The 18,356-nt window shown below is 35.6% G+C and overlaps 1 protein-coding gene across 4 annotated transcripts in view; it reads right to left on the bottom strand.

Moving 5' to 3' along the window:
* EDIL3 (EGF like repeats and discoidin domains 3) overlaps positions 1 to 18,356 on the bottom strand; it is a 250,484-nt gene that overhangs the window by 180,502 nt on the left and 51,626 nt on the right. For 3 of the 4 annotated variants that reach the window (XM_071801892.1, XM_065860558.2, XM_065860557.2), the window contains exon 2: positions 3,056 to 3,184. The exons of the other annotated variant lie outside the window; for it this stretch is intronic. In XM_071801892.1, coding sequence (XP_071657993.1) covers positions 3,056 to 3,184 — 129 coding nt within the window. The remainder of the gene's footprint in view (positions 1 to 3,055; positions 3,185 to 18,356) is intronic. 4 annotated transcript variants of the gene reach the window in all.

Here is an 18,356-nt window from a genome sequence, read left to right as displayed (position 1 = left end):
CTGTGAAATCCTCCTGTCTGAGGCGTGTTCCTTGGAAATTTGTGACTTTCCAGCATGTGTCCAGAGATCAACAGTATCCTGCCACTGGGACTGAATAAAGTCTAATAGCAAGGTAACTAATGAGAGGGCCATACAGAATGTTCAACTACTTTCAAAATCTGCTGTGTAGCCCTTTAGAGGGGAGACAGACTGACATAGGCTCTTCTTTTCATTGATTCTTAACTTTAATCCTCCTCTTTTCTTTTTACTCAGCCCCTCCTGACATCATAAGTGCCTTATTTGCAACCAACTTAGTGTTTTCAACTACACAGAAAATTGTCAAGAAAACTTTGAGATACTAAAGGTTAAGAGAAATAGCTTTTTGGTAATAACTCATTAAAAAGCCAAAAAACAAGTAAACTTTGTTAGCATTTCTTCAACAATCTTATATCTGCTAATAAACACTTTCAGTAAAAGTGATCACATGGGGTCTTGCAGTCTTGGGCTCCTCACAGACCCACCTTTCAATTGATTATTTTACTTGAAACATTCAGTGTTTGAATTAATGGAGACTAATTGACTAATAGCCTACACTATTCATCATCATTTTTACAGGAAAAATTGAAACATCATCTTAAATTTTTTTCAGTGGCTTATATAACTCTATTTAGGGGAATAGAGTGCTGAAAAAGCCGCAGGCAGCCTTTACTAAAATGCGAAATATTATTTTTAAAATATTTTTAAAGTCTTGAAAAAAATAATGGCTAGTAATGGCATAATCACACAGGACAAACAGATTAAATTAACAGTCTGGATTTTAGCTAACATAAGAATATTAATAAGTCATTTACTTAACCAATGTTGTCCAGTAGATACTCCCTCTGGATTGCAAACTAAACATGTAATATTCTGCTTGCATAAACTCTGTGATTACTACATATTCTCCAGCACTCTGTTTGCTTATGCTTTACTCTGATTACCAAACTGAGATTTTGTTGAAGTGTTACAAGAATCTAGTTAAGTATATGTGTAATTTTTTAGTTCGTTTTAGTATTTAGTTGTAAATTACAGTGGTAATTATCACAATATGCTTTTATTTCAGATTCACTCAGGATTGCCGTCCTCCCAGATACGAGCAATGCAATTTCCTGAGAATCAAGCACATCATAAAGCCCATGAAGTAAAACCATGTCAAGGTCATTTTAGGGTAGCATGACATATAGCTGTAGGATAAATTCAGACTCTTCAAGCATGTATAGCAATGGTAGGGAAAGGGATGGAAAACAGGATTCTGAGGCAACATCTTCTGACTCTTTTATTGGCTGCACTAAAGTGAACAAGCAGTTTCTTGTGGAACTCAAATATTAGGTAATAACCATAGTATTTTATGGTTGGAAGAAAATGCACTTGATGTCTGACCAAAGCTGGTCATGCTCTCACAGGAAACAATTCATTTGCCTTCAGAAAGCTTATGTTCAGGGAAATCAAATTCAATCCAAATTCGCTTAAAATTGTATTGTGGAGGCTTAGAATTCCTTCACAGAATAACATTAGCATTATTTTTAGAAAAGAAAAACAGAAGACAAAAAAAAAAAAAAACCAACAACAGCAACAACCAAAAAAACCCAAAAAACAAAACAAAAACAAAAACAAAAACAAAAAAAACAAACAAAAAAGCACAAAAAAACCAAACCAAACCAAACCAAACCAAAACACAACAACAAAATCCCACCACCCAACAACTCTGGGTTCCCGGACTAAGTTCTACTCAGTTTATTTCATTATAGAGCCTTTATTTATTTATTTATTAAAGAATGAATACTGCACAGATTTAGGCTGGTTGCAGTGTTAGGGAGGTGCTGATTCCAGCTGTGGCAGTTTCAATGAGATGTTTGTAGAACCTGTTGGCTGCTGGCGTTGCCTTTCTGCCCCAGCTTGGTGTCCTACAGCACTACTGGCAAAAGCAAAACGTGTGAGCACTACTCAGCTGTCACAAACTGAAGCATGTTAGTGGAACTCAGACTGATGAATCACAGACACGGATGTACGATATGAAATACCAGAAGGGTTGTACTGCTTTCAAATACTTCGACTGTCAGCAGAAGAAATGCAGGCAGGGCACGAAAAGTCTTCAGATAAGAGGTACTTTGCTTATTTTCCTGATAGGAGCAAAATGAGACACTGCCATCTCTTCTGTAAGTCGACGTTTTTCTATATGTTTCACCCTCCTATCCTAACTCTCACAACACTATGGAAGAGATAGGTAGAAAATGCACCTATTTAAACAGTAACATCCATTTATTGCTTTGCTCTACCATATGTGCTTTTATACAAACTTTGGGATAATAGAAGATTTGATCAACTTGCCGCGCCTTTGTTCGATCAAAAATAGTGGGATGGCTTGTGATACAATGAGCTGTCTACACTCTTCTCCTTTGCACTTTCATTTTATCCTTAAGTTTTCTTAAGACAGAGGCCTGACCTGCCAGATGTTTTGGAGTTACTTCTCAAAATTATGTTTACTCTGAGTCAAACTCACATCACTAAATTTCAATGCATTTGGCTTGCACTCTATGCACTCATATAACGACTAATCTATCCTCCAGCTGAATAATTGTTTTGAAATTCAAAGTGACTACTCTGTGTTATTCTGGTTTCTCCTATATTGTTTCTGTAACTCGGCTTAAGTAATTACTCTTCAGTCTGTACCTAGGCATAAAACTATCAGAAACCAAGCTATAAATGGTCATTGATCATCTGAAGGATATACAGAAATATCTAATTACATTGATCTTTGAGAAATGTTGGTCACTTTAAGTCACAGCTATGAACTATGAATGCAAGTACTGAACTTCCCTGAGTTATTATGTTCTGCAGATACACGTCGGATACTATTTTAACTATTAATTATGATTTAGACATCTGTGATATACAGATAAGGCTAAGAAACCACCAGTGAACAATAGAATGACTGCAGCACTATGAAAAAAATACTGTGGACACAATGACCAGTTGGCCAGCCACAGACAAATGGGATACTCAAACAATTATTCCAGTATTTAAAGTTTGCACTTACCAACCTCCACAATACTAGAGCAATTGGGGTCTGTGAAGCCTTCAGGACACTCGCATGAGTAGAAGTCATCATTCAGCCCTGACAGACAGATGCCACCATTTTTGCATGGGTTGGAGTCACACACATCCCCTGTGGGTTAAAGAAAAAATCCTACTTAAAACTCTCCAAAAGTTATGCACAAGCTCTAAGTACAGCAAATTGCTGATAAGAAAGAACAGAAAGGAATAAAGACCTCCATGTCCTTTGAATACCTTCTTCCTAATTTCATTTTATATTTAACAGCACACCTCTGTGTGGTCATCTTCCCCTAGTCTTCTGCTCCATTAGATGTGATTCTCCTAGACACATGGATAGCTATTAACTTGTAAAATGCAATAAAAATTAACAAAAAAACAACTTTTAGATTTCACTTATTTGAAGTCATTCAGGATATATACTTGGAAAGGAATTTACACAGGATTTTACCTCTCCAGGTTCCCTTCAACATAAAGCTTAATGGTGGTTTCAGTTCAGGCTCTAAGCTTATCACCTGGTTCATAAACAAAGAACTGCTGCTGTAGTCACATCATCGTGTGCTCCAGATTTACGCATTCTTAAATCACTCAACACCACAGATTTGCTCCAGATCAGGCATTGGCACACAGCTTTATTTCTGCTGAACATGGAGCACAAAATTCAGGCCAGTGGTGTGCTTCTGCATTGGTTATGTGTCAATCACAGGAAGATGAATTATATGTGATTCCAGGATAAAGCTTGCCGGTACAGACTAAAACCAATAAAGAGTTTTGAGCAGTTTAATTCTAAGGGTAAGTTTACACCCTATCAGTAATTTTTGATGTGGAGCCATACGACCAGAGCTGCTGTATGTTCACACTGTGCCTCCAGCGAGGCTTTCACTATCACTTGTGATCTAACTATTCCGTGGCAGGGAAGGAGGCTAAAGGACCTCAGGGGTCCTCAACGGTTCCCTCCATGCCCCAGGGAAGTTTGTCAGCTTCTACCAGAATTCATCTTGGTTGCAGAATCAGAAAAAATCAATTAGAAGCAAAGTTATGGTTTACTTCAAAACTATGTTATGCCATGAACCAGCTATGCATCAAAACTTCCTGGGATACAGGGCAAGCACTGGCACAGTGCGTAGCTTTAGTCTACCTAAATGATGTTAAACAAGCAGATGTTGCTTGCCCTTCAATTGCGCTTCGGTGAAGACACCCTATTCAGTCAATTAGCGTCATGATAATTAACAGCAGTGAGACATAAACTCTGAAAGACACACCACAGGACTACTACATATGCTTGGAACTTGAACATGTCTCCAACACTTTCTTGTGATTTCCTATCCAATATTGTTTGAAGTGATCTTCAGGAAAAGATATAAAAGAGAGAACAGAGTGTCTGTTCAAGTCTTGTGAATCCTCAGTTTTAACAACGTTAAGGAACCCCACCCTACCACAGTTCTATGGAAATACAGGACTGCATCCTGTTCCCAGTGGGATAACTGGAAGCAATATTATAGAGTGCTCTATACTGTGGTTGGCCTCAATTTCATATTTTTTCATCAGATAATCATATATATATATATATATATGCACTCTTTATTTACCTCAAGCTTCACCTTACAAGATAGCTCTGTGTTCTTTATTTTTCAGTATTATTTCTACAAATACAAATAATTTGTGCAGAACAGTTTTGTTCACTAAATTTTGCAACTACAACTCACAGCAGCATCTGCAGATAGGTAATTATTAAAAAATCAGTACATTATATGATTTTTTAAATTGAGAACTTGCCAGTCTTTTGCCACATTATTCTAAAGGTAGTACTGATATTTTAATACATTTTGGACCATCATGGTGGTAAAGGGAAGTCAAAATGTTTTCCATGCCTTTCTGGTACATAGATTTCAGATTAGTGCCTGGTGTGAGAATTCTAACCTAATGATCAATTAAGAAATTTAGCCGATATACAAAACTGCATTTATGAATTCTCTGCATCAGTTGAAAAGAACTCCAGTTGTGGGTTAGTTTGCCAGGTTATTTTAAAATTTAATCTGTCAGCACTAAGCTGTCTTCATGCCACAGGGAACTGTCATGTGTCTATGTACTTTGTATTAGCAGTTTTGTCTTGAAGATTGTCCAGTTGACGGAGAAGTAGAGCTATTTGAAAAGAGTCAATGACAGAAGACATTATCTGTCTAACGACTAAACACTATCTGTCTTCCTAACTGAATCTAAATAAGTCCAGTCTTCTTATTTTCAGTGCTTGTTACATTACTGGAGTAGCAAGGCAGCAAAGGATACTTGTTTTTACTTCCTAGGGCTTGGGCATTTCATTGTGAAATAACAACTGCTATTAACTGGATGCTCTGACAATTGTATTCCCATACATTTAATTACATTAATAAACTAAATACCATCTGGAGCAGGAACACTTATTACGCAAATTCATATGGATATTCTGATTAAAATAAGAGGAGACTTTTTAACTTTGTGTTTCCTGGTTCATTGTTCTTCTGATTTCAGTTACACAATATGAGAGACAAAAAGAAAGATAAAAAGACAAAATATAGTTTCCATTTGTAAGTGTCACATTTTCTGACAAGCAGAATTCATTCCCAGTTTTCCATTATATTTCCGGAAACTGAAATCTCCTACTATGACTAAAGTGTGCATATTTAACTGTGTAGTTTTCTTCTGTCTAAAAATTTGCGTTCGCTTTTCCAATCTGCAGTAAAGTGATTCGACCTACAGTTTGGGACTAATAAAGCAGATGCTGTCTTCTACAACAGCCATTTATTTCTGTGTTCAGGAAATAATTTCACTAAGTGCTCTTTTGACCCACCACTTCGGCCTAAATTCTACTGCCAGTCACTGGTTTAAATTTTTAATTGTCATTATATCACATCACAGAAATAAAACAAGTAGAACACATCTCTAAAGAAAATAGGGCAGGAAAAAGAAAAAAAAAAGACAAAAAAGCTCCAACAACAACAACAACAAAATATATCTAGCTTATCTTACTACACAATGCTAAGGAGAAGCAAAGAGGTAAAATCAATACTTCGAACAATAGTTGCTAAAATAATACCATGGTATGACATCAAATATAATGCAGCAAGATAAATAAGCAACTGCACAGACACAAGCCAGATACCATATTGTGCAAACTTGCACAATTAAACTAGTAAAACTCACGTAAAATGCTAGCACTCTTATTTATGACTTAGTGTCTGGGAAATTGTGCAGAATAAAATAAATATCACCTTTGAATCAACAGTATGCCCCTCAATTTATATTTTGTGCCTCTTGAGAGGCCATTAATGTTAAAGTATTCAAATCAAATTTGTTCTACATTCTACTAAATTTGATGAACAGACTTTGATTTTAAAGGCCAGTCTCTTAATAAGACAATCTTATATGGGTGCACTTTGTCTTGACACAACTCAGTAAAGGATTTGTTATTATTAAATTACTGTGTTGCCTATGAGAAGACTTTTAACACAACAGCAGTTTTAGAATTTAAACTTAGAGTCATGGTGAATGGAAGAGTAAAATAAATCCAAAGAAAGAACTATATCCTTTACAGTAACCCTTACAGCACTGTGGTCTGTGCTGCTGACTTTCCATAGTAATAGGTAATATGCTGCTTGTGCAACAAACTATGCAAATTGACTTATTTTTGTAAATTAAGCAAATACTCTAAGAGGAACTCCATTATTTGAAACACCACCAAAAGACAATTAACACTGTACTTTTATTAAAATGTTCTGAAAGGGATCCAGTAAGAATGTAAGTGTGAAATAAAAACAATAATTCATGTTTTTTCTTTACTAGGGCTGACTAGCTGAACTTTTCATTATGTGGCTAGTCAAGCGTTAAAGTTTGTCTCAAGACTATATAAAATATGTAATACAACTGTTGCTGCCTTTACTTCATTCTCAGACAAATGCCAGACAATCTCATTGCATCAAGCAATGATTTGGTGCAACGACCTGCGAAGCAGAATTAGCAGAGTATATACTCACATGCGTCTCCCCTCACCCCAAATCTACAGAACTTGTGACAACTTTGCATGTAACCCTTTTAGGCTACTCTTGCTTTGAAGTCATGTTATGTATGTAGCTTATTTTATATATATAAAATATGCATGTATATACATGTTCATATTTCCTCCTTTTTACACAAGAACTCACATGGAAGAAGTAAGGTAGAAAAGACCATACTATATTGAGGAGCATACAAAATATTTACATGACTAGAGGACACTAAATTTTGGAGATATATGTATTTTTGGTTTTCCTCACATCTTTAATTTCTTCAGAACATTCTTAGGTCAAATAAGTCCCGGAATGAATTGTTCATCTTTTCTTTGGAAAAAATCCTTAGTTAAGAATAAATAAAGGCAAGCCAAAAATAATAAATTCAAAGTGGAGATCCATAAATACTCAGAATTTTAGTTAAGAAGCCTCCCTACTTCTCTGAACTCAGAAAAAATCATACAGCAAAATTCAAAATGGTCAGATATTTGCTCTCTAGTAACAATTAGGTGTTTTTTTCAAGATTATGACAGGTTTTACCCAAAATAAAAAACTCAGTCAGTGAACGTGGATCTCTTTTATTAAAAGCACTTGGTGAGGAATTGTTCTGTAGATTCATGATGCTCTATGACATACCTTCATATAACTGTTCTTAAGCTATATCCTTTTCAACAAAACACTGAATGTACAGCTCTTGCTTTTTTCCACAACTAGGTAATGATGGGGAGCAGGGTAAAAAATAACAAATCTAGTCTTTGTCAAACGTTACAATTTTGTACTGCATACTTCGTGATCCTGTAAAACCCCCACAAAATATTGCATGATTCTTGACTGAAGAGTGTGATACTTTGCTTGACAGCAAAGGACAACCTGAAAAAGGGAAGTCGTCTGCTCTGTATAATTAATGCAGCACACCATGATGATAACACCCCATCAATCCTTGCAAGAACAGAAATTCACTGAGCTTATGAAAACAATTTTCGTTATATGAAGGTGAAAGAAGATGCACTATGCAAACAGGAAAGCACCATCCACAGCCACCTACACGCACTACTTCATAAAGCACTCTTTGTTGTAAAAGCACGTAGACCAGCCAGGTATCATTACTATATGCAAATCAATTTGCAGTTCACTGATTTTTTCAATAAAATAAAATACTCTAACCTAAAATTATTTAGTCTTTAACATTATAGTTCCTGGGATAGGAACACCTGCCAAAAGCTAAGGTACAGTATCCTGAATTGGGCATGGGAGAAGCCGTTCAGTCCCCATGCACAAAATTGTTAGCCTGAAATGAATGCAAGTTCCCTCGACTATCTTACAACACCTAGAATTACAATGGTTATGATTTCTGGCTGAAATGTTACTGTAAAAAATATTTGCTTGAGACAATGAATTGATGACAAAGAAAAAGAATCTGTAAAAAATTGTGCAGTTTCACAAGGTTTCAAAACTAGAAGGAAAGAAGTGGATGTTTGCAATTTTTTTTTCTTTAATTTAAGAATAGAGCGTATTCCATGAAATAGAAAGTGTGCATGGAAAAATTCAATGCTGTTTATTCTTTTATATAATTTGCATTAAACATAAATATGAACACATTGAGTATGCATTACATATTGATGAATTTTACGGAAGCGGATATTGAGGTAAACATCCTGATACTGCAAGAGTCCAAGGAGATGCTGACACTCATTGAAACAAAAAGCATAGTGAAATCTACAGGCAAATAGTTGCAAATGTAATGACATATGAGTTCAGAGTGCTGGACACTCAAGTTGTTAGGGTGGACCATACTCTTTAGTGGCATGTTATATCATGGGTGTTTTGAAGCTCAAATATTTGGTTTCACCATTGGTAGGAAGAGGTGGAACACTGGTCCTAGCCAGAAGAGCAGTTATATTTTTATTACATTTCCTATATTGCTACATGAAACATGGCTTACTTTAAAAGCTCTGTCTAAAGAAATCAAATTAATAACTACTTCCTTTTATGAGAATAGAACTTGTTACAAAGAAGAAATCTCCAGGTGGCAACAAAGAATTAACAGCCAAGAAAATAGCCAATCAATAGACATTTGGTCTATGGATAGTAAAAATAGGCTGCAGTTCTGAAACCCGTAAGAGCAACTATACTTCAGAAGACTGAGAAAGTACTCACTACCAGTAGCAGTTTCACATTAAAATCAATTTTCAGAAAAAGAGTTTTAATAGCTTTCTGATTTACAGAATCATCTGTACAGTGTCTGAGTTCAAATCTATTTCTCCATAGCTGAACCACGACTGAGAAGTAGAACCATAAATCATATTGAAGACACAACTGTGCAGAGATGCAAAGAGTGAACATGAAAACAGACGAGGTCTGCAGTTGTTTTAAGAAATTTGTAAGTTGTTTGTGTTTTGTTTTGTTTTTGTTTTTGTTTTTGTTTTTTATTTAATGGCGAGGCAGATAATTTGTTTTATTCTAGTGTAAAAAGACAGTTGAATGATTAACTTTTATCCCTTCTTATTTGAAAGGTAATTTAAAGTTTCTAGATAACAACAGCTCATCTATGTCCTTCTGCTTGTTTCTAGGCTGACTTGCTTACTATGCAGGTAGAAGGTTCAGCTAACTTTCTAACTACCATATTAGTGGCAGAGTGTTAAAATGGTTTTAGAAAATGAATAAACTGACATCATAATCTCTAAATGTCTACATGTGAATTGGATGGGAAAATTTAGAGCGGAACATGAATCTTAGAATAATAAATTAATTATTTTATTACAGATGTCATGAATATTGAGGTAGTTCCTGCTGCTTCTGAAAGTCTCTGGGATCAAGAGACTGCATGCACCTAAGATGTAGCTTGTAGTAGTGAAGGAGAATTGCAGCATACTCATGTAAACTAGGTATAAACATTTGTTAAAATTTAACTTTTTCTGTTGTAGTACTGCGAAGGGATGCAACAAGTGACTTTTGAAAACCTGACATGATCTTACAAAAAGAAAATCAGATTATTCTAAGCAGAGGATTCTCATTCAAATACCACTCTGGGACTGGGCTGAAACATTAATCCTGGCTGAAGATGAAGTGCTGACTTAAGCTTTGGATTTAGTCTAATAGTACAATACTGCAAAAGTGTGTCCCCACTTTCAGGGTTAGAATAGAGCCCCAAAGTAATGTCTGCAGAGATTAATTTCTATCATAATAAATCCCCCTCTGCCTTAAAAAAGTATAATCTCCTCCCTTTCTAATGGTATACAGTATGAGCTACTTTACTCATTTGAATGTGAAAGAGCAGTAGGTCACTGTACTTCAGCCTGCTGTGTTACAGACTTTTAAAGCGTCTGATGTAGACAATATGAAATACAAGTAGAAACAGAAAACAGCTTAAAAAGTCCTCTTCTCTCTTTCATAGGTTGCAGAGAGTTCATTTATATGCCAACTGGCTCTGCAGGGAAAAAGATGAACTATTCCTGTCACTTCAAATCTTTATTAGTAAAAAATGGATCAAAAGTGATTAAAGGAGAAATATGGTTATATAATGCACTTCTGAGTATTTTTACAACTTGCGGGAAAATTTTCATGCACACACTGTCATGAGGATTTAAGGAAAGCTGTCATCAGTTGAGACATTGTTTCATCAAAGGAAAAGAGAGATATTCCCTCAAACTCATCAGCTGATGGTACAAGTGGTACCCCAGCTAACAGCAATGACGCTTCCTACGAAAGCAGGGAGATAGCTGATAAAAGCCTTTAATGAAGATGCCCTAATCCCTATCAGTACAACCTTCCACAACATCTTTTCTCTCTGCATGCTCAACAAAGCTGGCAAAAATTACTTAGGCACTCCTTGCACATACTCATTTAATTTTAGCTGTCATTCAGATCAGTCATGTTTATACAATTATTTGCTGCTCACTGACACTCAGGTGAATCAACCTGTATCTCTGCATCCATTCAGATTTGTGAGGTGAACGAAGTTTATGCAAAGAGAAAGAATAAGGGCTTAAATTGAGACTTTCTGTACAAGGCACTTAAGCTAAACAGTCTCTCCATCAAGTTGTTTTGCACAATTAAGGCTTTCAGAGAAATATCAAGTCATGACAGGAATACATTTTCATTTCCAGTCACTTGTTCTTTGTTTTTAAAACTGATCAGTAGACTTTTAGCACTATGTTAACTTGCAATTTCTCAGTTAACAAAATATTCACATTTCTTGCTAGAAATTATTGCAGGCTTCTTCACTTCTCTATCTTCCTCTTCTATATCCATGATGATCAAATGGTCAACATAGGCATCTAGATTCCATATGTGACTTAACCTACCTTGAGCCTAACTGAGCTCATTAGCTTTTCCTAAAAGTATTAATTGTTCCCAGGCCTATGCAAATGCCTCAACCTCCTGATGAGGAGACAACTCAGACTCACAGCAGCTTCTCTCTTGCCCATCCCTTGCTTTCCATGAAGAGAAAAATCCATGTGCCCAGTCAAATCAGCAGCACAGTCCAAAGAGTGTCCTTTAAAATAAACAGCCATCTTTACGACCTTCTTTAGACAGGTAACATCTACCTTCATACTCTTCCTTATGGACTGAGCATTCAGGAACACAGAGCCTTGACAATTATCTTTCCAGTTTCTACTTCCACTTCATCAGTGAAGCAAGATGGTTATAAAAACAAACAAACAAACAAACAAACCCAAACATTTACTGTGAAATTAGCACTTTTAAATAAATATTCACAGTTTTCATCCAGCCTTTACATCTCAGTATTTACTTTTCAGTTTCTCCTTTTTTATGCTCCACAACTTTTGAGGTTAGCAATTTGGAAGCACCAAAATGTGCCTATGTGTACATATACAGATATATGTACACTTAGCTCCATACTTATAAATACTTTATATAAATGGAAATGAAAGTATTTTGTTTTCCCTTTTTTTGCCCTGTATTAGATATACTCAGGCACCAGTTGCTAGGCAATTATTAATCTCAAAACTTGTGAATTTATCTTTTCTTATCCCAAGTAAATCCAAATCTGAAAGCTGAGCAATTAAAAAGTCATCATTAACAGTTTTTAAAACTCTAATTACTTTTCATGATATCCTCCTGTCTTCATCAAAATTAAATACCTTAAAATAATGTGAATTTGAAACATATTCTCATTATACTTTGAAAAGTATCCATCAATATCTCTTTACTTCTGGTTTTGGATATCCACTCTTAAATATCTAATTTGGTCATATTGGACACAATCTTGTCAATGTAATTGAAGAAATGGGCAGCATCTGATATCCCAAGTATTTAAAATATAGAACATGCAAAATTTATAATTCACTCTTCAAAATTTTGAAAAACCGTTAAAGTACCAAGTGCATCCCACAAATATATGTCTATATATATACAAAAATATACACATTTATGAAAAAAAACACACACATTCACCTATACCAACAGTTTCAGAGGCATACGGAAAACGAAGGAATATTTTTTGCTTTCAAGCAATATTCCAAACTGCAAAACATATCTGAAAATATGCCATGTGAAGCAGTCAGCATTGGTTATGCTTAAATTAGAAAACAGCCTGGCACAACGCTAGCAGATCCGTAATTCAGAGCACGCAGCACTCAGGCTTCTGTATCTACATTTGATGAAGCCTGCGGATTTTGTTTCAGATTTAATCAGTTCTCTCCATGCGATTTGAAGGTGCCCAAATGACCAGTCGTTGGCTCAGACCCTTGAATAACCATTATGGTCTGTACTTGAGTACAACTTCTAGTCCAGCATCCTTGGGGAATGGATCCAGCTCATACCCATCAAAATGCCTCTGCAGGCAGAAGAAGAGTGACCACAGTATATGGAGACAATGAAGGGATTCACTTCCAAAGCCCACTGGCATGCTAGATGACCATTTTAACAGACATGCTGGCACTCAATGCTCTTTCCTGCGTGAACTTTTTTACACTGAGCTCTTCTATTATACCAAGCCCTGCAGCTAAAGCTGTAAGTTTCCATAATTCCAATTAGCTGATCTTTCTGCATTCATTTCATGCATTTTTCGGCCACACGGATATTTGTATCTATCACCATGAAAGTTCTGTCATCATCAAAAAAGACATGTCACCTAAAGAGAAACAACCATATTGCTGCTTTTCATCATTTTCTTTCTGACTTTACAGGAAGGTGATGTTGCTGATCACAGTAAGAATGATAATTAAGTAATGAAGATCTGTGTCCCTCCTGTGAAAGATATGAAATAATAAGGGTATTACAGCTGTCAGCTACGATAAAGAAGTGATTCTGTTTATTTTGGACAATGCAGCTGGCAGGAACATGTAAGCTCTATGGGTGAATAACGCAAACTCTTCCAGTAGTTTTTGCTAGCAGTCTCTGGAAAGATGAACAGATGCAATTTTCACTTTATCTGTTAAAACTTGTTCAGAAATAGAATAAAATTTAAAAGTTTTGTACATATAAAGACTCCTGTATAGATTGTATGGCATACTGCTACTTGTAAAAGAGGTTTCTTCTAGCCCTAGATTTTCCCCAAATACAATATAAAATTAGATGAAACAACATGCTGTCAGGTGCATTTTAACTCAAAACATCAGACAAGAACTGAGCGTGAACCTCTGAGAGCACTTATTCCATGCAGCAGCATGTGATACAAAGACACCGAAAACAAGAATTTTTAGCTAAGGTGGTAAATTGGATTACGTAAAACCGCTTGTTGGCCACAGCTGTTTCACGGACATCTGCACCATATTCACTCATACAGCACAGCCCTGACCTCAACCAACCACTTACCCCCACTGCTCTGCACCTCTCCGCAGCTTTTCGTTCAACGTGGCCATCCAAGCACTCAAAGCCATGCTGCAAGGACTGCCTCAGACTTTAAAAGCCACTTTACTATACGATGGTTTACAGGAATGTTAAGCAAGAAAAGAGTGTGTATTTCAAAACCTTGGCTCACTGTGGCCACTCTGCACTAAAATACTGTATTCTTGGTGGTGATTTTTAATTTACTTTTATTTTTCTAGTATAATTTGTTAATCAAACCTAAACAAAGATGGGTGGCAGACTTCAGTGTACTTGTTACTTGGTATGGAGAATGATTTGGAAATAAAGAAATAGGAATAGTAATCAGAAAATTACAAGAAAAAAAAAGGTATAAATGGAACATATTCACTAATGGAACAGCTGAGGATGTGATGCTTTTAGTACAGCATGGATATGTGATGTTTTTGGGGACCTTAACTGCTATTTTAATAATGATACATATAGGTCCTTGAATATTAAGCTAAATAACTGTTCTGTTTCAGCTTCTGAAGACAGACAAATGTTCCTATAACAACTGGTTTGCTGTGTGGCACTGCAAGACAACCAAAATAGCTGATCTGGAGAGCAGAACTAGTTGCTTCTAGTCTCAAGGTCAAATGATTAACGTGCCCTTCAACATCCCAGATACATTCCAGATTCAATGGCATGTCTTGAGAGGACCTGAAAATAAAGCTGGTCTCCCACTCTGGCTTAATTAGTAGAAAAAAAGAAAAAGCACGGTTTGCCTAACTCATTTGTTATGGTTTTTTGGTTTATCTGCAGGTTTGCTTTACTTACTGCATCCAGATAATGTTAACGTGGTTAATTATGTACAGGATATCCACAATGTACTGTTTGAAATGCAACTGCTCTTCTTTGGCACTTAACAGAGTCCTGAGTCTGCGTGTATAGCACAGGTCTAGGCAGAAAGTAAAGAATCAAAGAAAGGGAAAAATACTAAAAAGGAGGATAAAATACTAAATCTCATTAATATATGTATAATTAATAAATACAATATGTAAAAAAACATACAAATTAATGTATTTTTTCATCAAACATAGAGGAAAAAAGGGAGGGAGGTGATTACATTTTAATAGGTACAATGGAAGTTCTAAGCCTTTATCATTGCTCATCAATGTTTCTGATCTTTTTCCACTTTCCAGACTCTTACCATTTGTAAACCTGAGGTGCCACAACATAAACTTTTTCTTTTCAGAGTAATAATGAGGTTTTTAAATGAACTTGTATGGTGCTAGCGCTGTTGCTAGATAAGCCAAAAAGCCTACCAGAAAGTTTACATCAAACTAATAAAAGATGAGATGTCTAGCAGTGATTAGCTTTCAATTATAGAACAAAACCTATCCTGGAACTGAGAATTCAACCATTGAGTTTATTGAGTATCTAATGATTATTGCCAAATGTCATCAATGCGCTTAAAGTGAACTTTACTCATAGTAACACCATTTTAATACAAAAAACCCCACCTCCTCATCAAAGGCTACCCACCTCCAGAAGAAGACCCCTACTCACTGAGCATACATAGTAAGAAGAGTGTTATATAACTTGTATGCAAATATTGTAACCCATCAGCCCTGCATGGGGGCATGTATATACTGGTAGGGTTTTGTATAAATGATTGAGACTTTCATATTCCTGGGATGTTGGTTTGAGCTAGTGTCCAGACTTGTACAACTCTGTAATAAAATCAATATCTTGTCTCTGTGTGCAGAATTTGGCTCATATGCATGCATACAACTTAAAGAACCCTGTTTTAAGGAAAACAGCACTAGACCAATACAACACATGTATTATATATGTATACACATATATATATTACATATATAAACACATATACATTTAAAGTACATTTAAAGTACATAAAAGTCTATATGTAAAGTATGCAAAACAAAATTCTAGATCACTACCATCTTCAGAAACAAATAAAGGATCCAGAATGGAAAACACTTATGGACATCAATATCTTCTCTCAGAAGACTTCAGATGAATACAGTTTCTCATGGAAAAAAATAATGGAGAATTCATTTTGGTCTCTAAAACCTCAGAGAACAAGCTGAAAAGATGAAAGAATTATGAATTTAATTCTCAAATAAGTCTGATGTAAAAGTAGATTAAATGTATTGTTTTTTAAAACAAAGGGCTACCATACTACCGTGGAAGGCTTCTCAAGTAATTGGATTGTTGTAGCACAGGAAACAGATATATCAGGAAAAGAATAATTCAGATTGAGAGAATTAGTTTAATTTCTAAGGGTATGGATGTTATTTCTAGATTTTCTTTCACCTCTGAAGAGTTTTTAAACTGCAAAATACAGAAATAGCATTATTTGAAAGAGCTTGAGGGGGTTTAACATTTTCAAATATGAAATACATAACTGTATTTGAGTTTATTATTCAGTTCCCAGTAATTATTTATAGTAACTATTGCAGCTGGGAATTCAGATGGTCGTTCTTATTGAATCCGTTTCTACAAAAAAAGATTAATCTGAAAGATGATTTTAAAAGAAAATCAGTACACTTTGTTGTGACACATGTGAGTTTCTGATATTGATAATAAAATACTTCCTAATTAAAATTGAAGGATTACACATCTACAAAGCCTTCCAGTTTCAACAAATCAAATTTTGTGTTGCCTACACAAAAATGTTTAATGGAATTCTCCTGAGAAATAAAACTTGCCTTCTAATGAAAACAGCTGCTTTTTCTCACATGCCCTGTCTATACTATAGAAGGTACCTAAAAATAGTCTCTTTCAATTCACCATAAATTCTTACGTCTGAGCACCTACAGAAAATAAGCAGATAAAGCACATAAGACTAGAAAGCTTTAAGTGTAAAAGTATACACTTTGGAGGACTGAATTAATTTTTTATATACAAGAGTAAAACTCCAGGGGACTGAATGCAGCTTATTTTGCTAATCCACAGTGACTGGAGAGATCCACACAGCAGGGCAAGATCACCACTGGTCTACCTTTTTCTGTCCTTCCACGTCAACTTATTACTCTGTTAATACAATTAACTTCATCCGTTTTCTTTTTCTCTTTCCCCAAACACAAAATGCAGATCATTTCCTGACTCCAATTCCATGCTCTAACTCACAAATATTATTTTTTATCATTTGCCAATGGTATCCAGTAATTTATGGCAACAACAAAGGGCACAGTAGTTACAGCGCAAACAGGTGATTAGAGAAGCCTCATTATTCACCAACAGGAAATATAAAAGAGTTATTGTGGGTACACAAATAGATTGCTACTGCTTGATCTTGACAAACAAAATGACTATAATAAAAAAGACTGATAAATAGAATATAACAGTGGAGTCTGAAGTTCAACGTATATCTTCTCAAATGAAGCTATTAACAACAACCTGGAGGCTCATTAGGGAATTCCTTTCCTTTCCCCTCTATTTGTGGGCCTCATTAAAGGAATCACTTGTTATTTTGTGCAAGTTGCAGTTGTGTGTTTGTCACTGGAACTTTTAATTTCTTTTTTTTTTTATTATTTTTTCCCTGAGAACAGGCTAACATTAATTTTTTTTCAAGGTATTGATCTCTCCCCAAACAAAACTTATTGTCACTACCCCCATGCATGCCTCTTGATTACCTAGGGACCCATTCAACAGACCATGATCCTAGTGGGTTAACTGCTGCCATGTCTTTGTTTTGATCTTGACCTCAAAATAACTTCCTGATTTTTTTATTATTATTATTTTTCAAAAAACAGAAATGGCCCAAACCACTGCCTACCATGAGGCAATTGCATCCTCAGTTATTTGCCACCATGGGGGTAGGACATTATCCTGCCTCCAAATTAGGTTTGCTCCTCATCAGAGCCACTGTTGTGTGCAAGCCCTGTAGCCAAGCACAGGCAATGCTCCCCCTGATTACACGGCCTCATTTCTGGCAAAGAGAAGGAGTACGTAACACACGGTAGTGCTGAACATCCTGAATGATAAAAGCATTATTTACATAACACTTGGCATTCCTGCAGGTTTAAGGCCTAATAAATCTCCTAGGGAAGTTAAAAGCAAAACTCTTCCAAAAAAAGCTGGATCAGACGTCTGGTGCTCAGGATGTCTACATCAGGAGCTGTTATACAACAACTTCTAACGAGATCAGCAGAATCAGTTTAAATACAAATGCTACTTGCACCAGTCTTGTGCGAGTTCAAAAAAATTCCAGTATTTGATGGCATTATTCTTGTTTGATATTGTCAACAGAAGCAGTATTTGAATTGCTTTCTCCATTACATAATTATGTTGTATCACCAACCCAATTTTTAAGACAACTTCTTAGGATTTTGTTTGATTTTTAATTTACTGTCTCATCTATTTTTAATCCAGCAATTTCTTATTTCTCATAATTTTCTTATTAGTTCTTGTTTTCTTAACCCTATTTATTTTTATTTGAATTTGGTAGTATTTGTTTTTCAATTTCTGTACAGGCTTGTATGA

This window comes from Patagioenas fasciata, chromosome Z, assembly GCF_037038585.1.
Source record: "Patagioenas fasciata isolate bPatFas1 chromosome Z, bPatFas1.hap1, whole genome shotgun sequence".
Classification (NCBI taxonomy): domain Eukaryota; kingdom Metazoa; phylum Chordata; class Aves; order Columbiformes; family Columbidae; genus Patagioenas; species Patagioenas fasciata.
Note: the sequence above shows the minus strand (reverse complement) of the source record. Positions and strands in the feature narration are given on the sequence as shown.